The 8,905-nt window shown below is 38.5% G+C and overlaps 1 protein-coding gene across 1 annotated transcript; it reads right to left on the bottom strand.

Annotated features, from left to right (window-relative positions):
- Positions 1-430: 430 nt before the first annotated feature.
- On the bottom strand, positions 431-1,755 carry LOC122626046 (membrane steroid-binding protein 2). The gene has a single exon (XM_043806152.1). The coding sequence runs from the start codon at positions 1,261-1,263 to the stop codon at positions 592-594; it is 672 nt and encodes a 223-aa protein (XP_043662087.1). The 5' UTR covers positions 1,264-1,755; the 3' UTR covers positions 431-591.
- Between the last annotated feature and the right edge of the window lie 7,150 nt (positions 1,756-8,905).

Raw genomic sequence — 8,905 nt, 5'->3', positions numbered from 1 at the left:
GGGAAATGGCATCAATTTTCGCGTGTGCTTGGCCAATTTTGGCAAAAACTGCACGACGTGTGTCACCAAGCGAGTGGGTGTTGATGGCCAACATATAAGCACACAATTCTATCGCCCTTTTCTCGACTCGGAATATTCTTTTGTCAGTCTGTCGGCAGGTGGACAGCCCAAGGATGAGTCAAATGCGGAATAGGTTCCGCCTTTTAATTGAAACGCTTTGCCTAATTTGGCACTCAGCGTCAAGTACCACAGAAAATAGGTGAAGAGGTTGTAGGCAGACTGCTTCAGTGCGAGCAACAGGCGCATTTCTTAGAAATTCAATGAATTATAGAGAAATTTCATGCAATATACATATCTACGAACGTTTTTAGTTTACATGTATTCCTAGCCAAGTTTGCGTGCTAAGCAATTTGAATGCAACTTGAAACGGTTAAAGTGCTAATTAAATTTTTATTAGAACAGCGTTAGTGCGTTTTACTTATAAAATGATTGCATTTTCATCATCTCTGTATACTACTAACATATTTAAATAGTTTAGCTAACCAGCATCTTACAAAAATGGGCCTCAAAACTAAATATGAATTTTCATTTCTAACATTCGGAAACTTCCGCACTGATACGGATTTCGGAATTGGTTTCTTCTAATTGGTTCTTCTTCTTCTTTGATTTGGTATCCGATGGCAATGTTTCGGCAGTTAGATCCTCGTTTAGTGTCTTCACTGACTTCTCATTGGCTTTGATTGGTTCCACCATGTCTTCCTGAGTTTCCTCGACCACATCAGCAATATGATTCTCAAATTGTGGAACAAGAGGATTGCCCAGCTCATCGATGACATAACCAACGCATGAATAATTCGTTACCAGTATGCCTTCCCAACGAGCCACATAGTTGACCTCGTTAGTATGCGAGTCCATTATCCACTTGAGATAATTCGTAAAGTCCCTGCCAGCTATATGACGTATGGTTCCCTTTGGGCCGTATTCCTCGAAATCACTGGATACATCGTAAATCTTTCCCTTGAGCGCCACCAGGATTCTGCCATCACTGCGCGTCCCGTCGAATTCCAACAACTGATCCAGGGTCAATTTGATTGTTGGCAAATCAGGAAGTTTGGTAGCAGGACATTTTGCAACAGTCAGTTGATTCTTCTTACTACTACACTGACGGTAATAGGCGTACAAATAACCCAAGGCGGCGGCACAGATCGTCAACACTATGGTAACCGTGAAGCTTAAACCACTTAACTCCTCCATATTGTACATTTTTATCTGTGATTTAGACGAAGTTTAGTGATCACAATTCGGAATTTATTTCTCAGCTCAGAAGTTGACGAATTTTGAGTGAACTTGTGATTGGAAGTAACTTTCGAGGCTAACTCGGCTTTAAACGAAATGGTATGGTGAGTCAAAAGCCTTCTTTGATGGAAGTGTTTTTGAATTCATAGAAAATCCAAAATCTATTATTTACAGTTTCTGCCCGATTTCAAAATTCTTATAGAAAAATATTAATTTATTTCTCAGCTCAGAAGTTGACGAATTTTGAGTGAACTTGTGATTGGAAGTAACTTTCGAGGCTAACTTGGCTTTAATGGTGAGTCAAAAGCCTTCTGTGATGGAAGTGTTTTTGAATTCATAGAAAATCCAAAATCTATTATTTACAGCTTGTGCCCGATTTCAAAATTCTTATAGAAAAATATTAATTTATTTCTCAGCTCAGAAGTTGACGAATTTTGGGTGAACTTGTGATTGGAAGTAACTTTCGAGGCTAACTTGGCTTTAAACGAAATGGTATGGTGAGTAAAAAGCCTTCTGTGATGGAAGTGTTTTTGAATTCATAGAAATGCAAAGTCTATCAATTAAAGCCTCTGCCTGATTATAAAATTATTATAGAAAAATAGGCCCAAGAAGGTCGTTTTTTACTCCCATCTAGCTGCTATTCGCCTGCTGTATTTTATCTGTCAATACCTCAGAGCGATAGCTGAAGTGTATTTCGTTATTCAGCCGCTGCCTTGGGAAATATCAAGTGGCTGGGCGGGCTGGCTGTTATCAAGCAAACGAATACTCGTAGCCGTATCATTCGCGGTGCCAGGGCAGGTGATAGTGTCAGCAAGTGTATCAGGAGCACAGAAATTGGAGCAGAGCCCCAGAGGCGGGCAGTCAGCACAAAAGCAGGTTGAACAGTTTTCTTATATTATCAGTTGATTAAATATGAATTATATGAACAAATAAAGGCGCAAACACAGCGTTGCACAAGTGTGTGTGCCACGAAAAACGATAAGCGCCGACATGCAAACAAAAAGTTTAAAACAATATTTCCGATACAGGGTGATCTGTTGAGAATCAAGAGGCATACGAAAATATGCCTAAGAAATAATAAACTTTTAATGCAGGGGGGTGTTAATCAATATTTGTTTACAAAAGTCTTTGCATTAATTACAGAAATGTCTGACGTTTGATGTTGTTAAAGGGTGTTAACAAAATTTGATTCCATAAAATGAATGCTAAATATTTTTTGTGTTTTGTTTGTGCCACTGAAGAAGTGTTAATTATTAAAGTCAAATTGCTTGAAACCATTTGTTCTGATTCAATGCAGAAAATTAAAATTTTAGAATATAATATGAACACATGTTCAATTTTGTTCACTGTGTATATGAAATGAATGGCATCAATTGTCATTATTTATGATACTATGTGGTCACGTTTGTTCTATAATTGGCACTTAATTTAAATACATAACTAACGCATATTTATATATGTATTATTTAAATTGGTCATAGTGAAATATAATTTTTAGCAAAGCGGAAAATTCAAATCTGTAGACTACCAAGAGAAATTTGTCTTGTGTTTTGCCACCTGTCGCTTCTCATTTACTTACCCGATGAAGTCTTTGATAAAACAATAAACCTTAAATAAGCCGCGATCATTATTGAGTAAATATTCGGGCTGTATGACTGCAGCGGGCATTATGAGATTGGATTGTGGTTGCTGCTGTTGTTGTTGCTGTTGGTGGTGGAGCATTTGTTGTTGCTGCAGCGTGGACTCGCTGCCGCCGATGTTGTTGCTGCCACTGCTGCTGGTCGTCGCCATATTGGCAGCCATTTTGTTGGCTAACGCCGCCATTTTGTTGCTACTGTTGCCGCCATGCTGGCAACGCTTATGTTCATGCAACTATTGTTGTTTTCTCGTTGTTGTTGTTGTTGTTTATCAATTATCGTTGTTGTTTAATCAGAGTTAGTATTGCTGTTCAGTAGCGCACCGCATTGCATTGTCTTGCTTTGAGCCAAATTCGTATTTAATTCAAATGAAATTGACCATAAAATTTAAATACAAAAGTCTAACTTCGGCAAATAACCATTGCAAACACTTTCTGCATACCAATTCAAAATAAATCACATCATTTGTAATTTAATGTTGTAGAATTAGAAAATACATTGCTAAATTTTGGTTTTTCTGCAATAGTTATACAAAAATGATGTGAACCAAAAAGGAAAATTTAAATTCAAATCACAAAAGCAATTGGCAAATTGTATTTTGCTTTCATTTGAAACATTGCCAATTTCCATTAATTTCTGTTTCAGCTTCCATTTTGTGGTGTTTTCTGGTGATCGTGTGTGTGTGTGTGGGTGTTCTTGCATGTGTCTTCATTAAAAGCAAAGTTGCAGCGTGTGGAGTAAAGTATTTAATTAACATTCACAGAGCACTGACATGCCGCCACAAGGCATTTTGTTGCATGCCCCGCACGAAAAAAAAAACACACGTACAAATGGGGAGATGAACAGCGCTTACATAACACACATGAAGCGGATGAACGAGCATGCGAGATGCAGTAACAACAACTGGGTTACCCAATGTATTCAGCAAGAGGATTTTTGATTATCATATCATATCATATCATTTTTGATGTATAAATTAACTTTCAAATGCTACTAGTACTGTTTAATTTAAATATTTCAACAAACTAAGTTTTTATATATGAATTATCTTTAAGAATTATATATTTCGCAAGGTTATCCATTATGGACCATAGAATCCTACTTCTGCCTGCCATCTTAAACAAACTTTTCAAGAGTTTTTAATCTTTAATTGTTGTAAAATTATGCCAAATTACAAATTGTTCTGACAAAATCCTACAGCTTTGTGTTATGGTGCCTATTTCGAGAGCTGTAAAGTTTTCTATGACTCCGTTGAAAGTTTTCAAAGCAGAGTCGATCAGCTGGATATATTAAAAATAATGTATTTTACAGACGATGACAAGAATAAATGAATAATGCGGGAAATGTGATCTTCCCTTAGTAAGGAAGTGTTTGCTTTCAAATGAGTTGTGTGGCACCACCGCAATAGAAATTGCTTCGACCGCCTGTCAAGTGGCACAAAAATGTAATATGTCTCTGGAGCACAAGTTAGTCGAGCACTGGGTTGCTGGTTTCCCATTTTATCCAGCTTGTGGCAACAAATGGCGCCTGTTGACAGCTAGTTGACAGTGCGGCTAGAAATATGACAGCTTCGGCTGGAGGCACTTGTGTGTCAACAACTGTGCAGCAACTTGTTTAAGATGCGATAAGCAAAAAGCCCAGACATTATTGCACAGCAATAATAAAGTATGAGAGATGTTTCCCCTGGGACGCGTTACATGAGCTGGCCGAAAGAAAAAATGTAACAATTGATGTGCTACAGACATTAATTAGCATTTTTAATCACTGGAACCGAGGACCACAAGGCAAGCAGGTAGTACTCGGCAGAATTATTTATATATATTTTTTTGAGGTATCACATGTTTTGCTTTTTAATATTGTCAAGTGGCGAGGCCCTAACGATGATGTTACTCGACCCTGACTTTGACTTCCCTCTGCCCACACAACCAACCAACAACAAGCAAATCAACCAACAAACCAGCGGACCAGTCACGTACCAAAGCGGCAGTACGAGTACTTTTTTTTGTCAAGGGTCTACACTTCTAAGCCCTCGAAGGAATGAGGGGGTCGGGTTGGGTGTTTGGGGTTTGGGGCACCAGCATGCCAAGTATTTTCATGCAACGAGTTGGTGGAAAACCTTGAGATGCTATGCCAAAGAACGAACTCATTCACATTCTCGTTCACAACCCCCACACTCAATTGAAACTGACACACGGCGCCCAGCATGAAACAACACAAAGCCATTTCGCCTTGAAAACGAATTCATAATGGAACCCAACTCGACACTAAACACAGCGCGAAACAAGAAAATAAAATCTCTGTTTGAAAATGAACTACATGTCTAATGCTCGGGTCCCATTGTACTACTATAAGGGCATCATTTCAGAGCTAGTCAACACAATGGCTGAATGTTTGTTTGCCAAGGATCTTTTCTTGTTCAGTTAGACACGTGCGGGGGCCAGTGGGCTTTGGCACATCAGAGGGAATCCACGGAAGTAATGTGATGGGATGCCCAGTTTATGAGGCTCAGGCTAGGTAATCAGGGGACACAATAAATGGGCCTGGGTAATGTTCAGATTAAAGAACTCTGCTCTGTTTATATAAACAGCGCTAATATCTCAATGGTTGTTGTAGCTTTAAAAAAGTGCACTACTTTGAAATTCCCTTTCTCATTTTGTGATTTTTATGGGTATATGTATTTTATTGTTATATTATTTTTATATTTGGTATATTTAAAATACATATTAGAAGTTTTTTATTGAGATGTAAAACACTTTTGTTTGATTACATTTTCCCTTTCAGTAAATACTCTCGCAAATTAAAATCACTGCTCTGCCAAGCGTTCAATAAAAATCATTTAAGCCTGAAATTTATGCACTTCTGAAACAATGTCAGCAAGGAGTCAAAATCTCCCCCTTCTAGCCTTCAATCCCCCCACATTTGGTATCCTTATGCGTATTTCAGCGCAACGCACGCAGTGTGTAATGGAATTATGCAAAGTATCTGTGTGGGGGTATCTGCTACTGAGTGTGTGTGTGTGTGCGCGTCATTGAGCTTTGGCAAGGAAAACAAAAAGAAAGAACCAAACAAGTAACGGCAAGGATCGGGCGAAGGACTCGTCAACTTTCCAAAAGCGCATTACTTGCTTTGGGAACAAGAGAAAATAATAAAAAAAAACATACATATAACGCAATCGTTTTTGCCACAAAGGCAGGCACACACACACAGATGCATAGTAGCAGGCCGACCTTGACCTGGAAACTGCGCCATGTGGAGCAATCGAGGGATGGGTGGGCTGCGCTCGCCTCCTCTTTCTATCTCCCTGTGAATGGGCCAACAGAAAAATACGAAACCTGAACATGTTGTTATTTGAGTTTAGTTCAGCTCAGTTCGGTTCAGTTCAGTTCTTTGCTGCAACTGCTTCGCACAGATACAGATATACCGATACAAATACAGATGCAGATGCTGGCGCACACACAGATACAGCCCACAATCGGCAGCAGCGTCAGATACATTCGCACAGATACAGCGTACAGCATAAAGTGCTTGCATTCATTGTGTGGGTTGCAAATGTGGGTCGTGGCGGATGCTTCGCTATGTTCTGCTGCCCCACCAGTCACCCCTGGACTTTAATGATAGCATTTTATTATTGTTTGCCCCAACTTCGCCTGACTTTATGGCATCTCCAGTTGCCGCTCAGCTGCAGTTGAGCGACTGACAATTGGCGCCAAATGCTGCCAAGGACGGCAACATTTCCAAAGCGATTTCCTCACGTAAGTTGCATTTCAGAAGTCCGAGAGTTTTGCATCCACAAAATACCCTTGCATTCGGGTCATAAATTTCCATTTTAATGGGTGGGATATAAAAAAAGTAAATGGTTTGATATGAGGAAGGGGTTTTGGTAGTACTAACAAAGAAGTACTTTCATTTTAGTATTTTAATTATGCCAGGGAAACCATAATGATCTGACAGAAGTAAGCTCTTAACTACCGATGACTTAACACAAAGGTTCATTCAAGTTTCTGCTCAATTAGGTTCCGTAAAAGTAATTAATCGCTCAATTCCTTTGATGATATTTCAATTTAATTGATTTATAGATCAATAAATACATAAAGAAACATCAATATTGAATTCAATCATTAAAGTCTCTCAAAAGCCGATAAAAATACCGGCTTGAACCGCTCTATGCCAGCTGAGTTCATCAAGATTCATTTACTGGAAATCGAACAAAATTTAAGAGAGATGCACAAATGCGATCCGCTAAAATGGCAAACGTCGATTAAATGAACCAGCCAGATGTTCTATCTCCCGATAAAATGACGTACACCAGCCGACGATTTTGTTAAGCTGTTTAAATCAAATTATCAGCACGAAAAGATCTCAAATTAAATTGTTTTGTTCAAACGACCAAAATGGGCAAATTATAGGCAAAGTTGCATTCAAGCGAAAAAGATCACTCTCGCAAATCGAAGTTGATAATTTTTTTGGGGTGTGTATTATCGTTTTTTCTCTGTTTTTTCGGTTTGTAGCCTCCACCTCCCATTTGCTGAGGTCACCAGTCAAAATATTGCGTATTCGCAGCGTTGACGTGACGCCATTGTGGCTGGTAGAACGATAACCAAACTAAGCCAAAACCCAAGGGTATTCCACCGAATAGCGTCAAGGAAATGAATGAAAATCAACTTTCAAGTAAGAGTTGCGTAATCAAAGGGGGTGGTGCTCTTTCTATGGTTTTAGCCAGGCCAATGCGTGGGAAAGGCTACAGCAAACACAAATAAGCTGACAACCTCAAATGGTTTGTGTGGGCAAAAGAACAACAGCGATTCGTTAAGGAAAGCGCAAGAAAATGGGAAAATAGCATAAGATAGAGAAAAATCAATGGTCTTGTTGTCTTTCGTGGAAATGCCCTCAATCATGTTTGCACAATTAAACTTCTTGCGCGCTTAACTTCTGTGGGAATTAGCCGTTCGGTTTCCACCATTTATCGATTTCTGATTAATGCCCGTTCGCCTTCGGGGAGAAGGACACTTTCATTGTCCCATTAAGGACGCCGTGACATTGAAGGCAAAGTGCCAGTCAAGGCGATTAAATGTTTGCCTTTTCAATGACTTGTCTTTCCTTGTATTGATTTCAAGTGTACTGAACTAGTGGGAAATAGAGGGCGTAGATATTGCATGCTTGGAACCATTTGGGGTTGGTTTCTCCACAAGGACCTGTTTTTGGGCGTATGTGGACTTTGGTATTATTCCAATATTTAGGCTAGCACAAGTATGCCATTGAAAAACTTGTGTAGTTCGCTATCCACGTGTATAAAAATACTAGCAGACATATAATTATTAGAATAATTACTTGAATAGACAATTAATTCGTGTCTTGATATCGATTAAAGTATGGCCTACAAACCAGTTTTTGAAGAATTAATTTTAAACCAAACATAATTAATTTCTGTGCGTTGCCAGTTCTAATTATTTGTTACTAGTTAGTTGCACATATTCTAAATTTAATAATATCTCAACCAGCCGTGACTGGGAAAATCCGCCTTTAAATTCTTAACAATAGTCGAAAATGCTCTTTAATGTTTGATGTTCGTTGATGTTAATCAGATGTGAGGTGAGGAATATTTTATTTGGATAATTTGCCATTTATTTTGTACTGTTTAACACAATGAAATCATAAACCGAAACGAATTAACCAACAATACGAACACAAATAATTACAATTTAGAATTGGGTGACATTACCTTTTAATAAAAATATTTCCGTTATTAAAAGCGATTTCTAAATTGTTTTTGTTTTCCATGAATGAAATTTTTGTTAATCACTGTTGCAGAATATAATAATTTCGGTGAATATTTTTATATATTTTCTTTTTGATTATTTTTTGCGTTGAACAAACAAGAGAAATAACAAATGGGCGCGAAATTCTAGAAATTATCTATGCAGTAAGAGCGAGCGAGAGCGAAATGTAAGAGCGAGAGAGAGGGGCCGACACAC

The sequence above is a fragment of the Drosophila teissieri genome, chromosome 2L (genome assembly GCF_016746235.2).
Source record: "Drosophila teissieri strain GT53w chromosome 2L, Prin_Dtei_1.1, whole genome shotgun sequence".
NCBI classification, from domain to species: Eukaryota; Metazoa; Arthropoda; class Insecta; order Diptera; family Drosophilidae; genus Drosophila; species Drosophila teissieri.
Note: the sequence above shows the minus strand (reverse complement) of the source record. Positions and strands in the feature narration are given on the sequence as shown.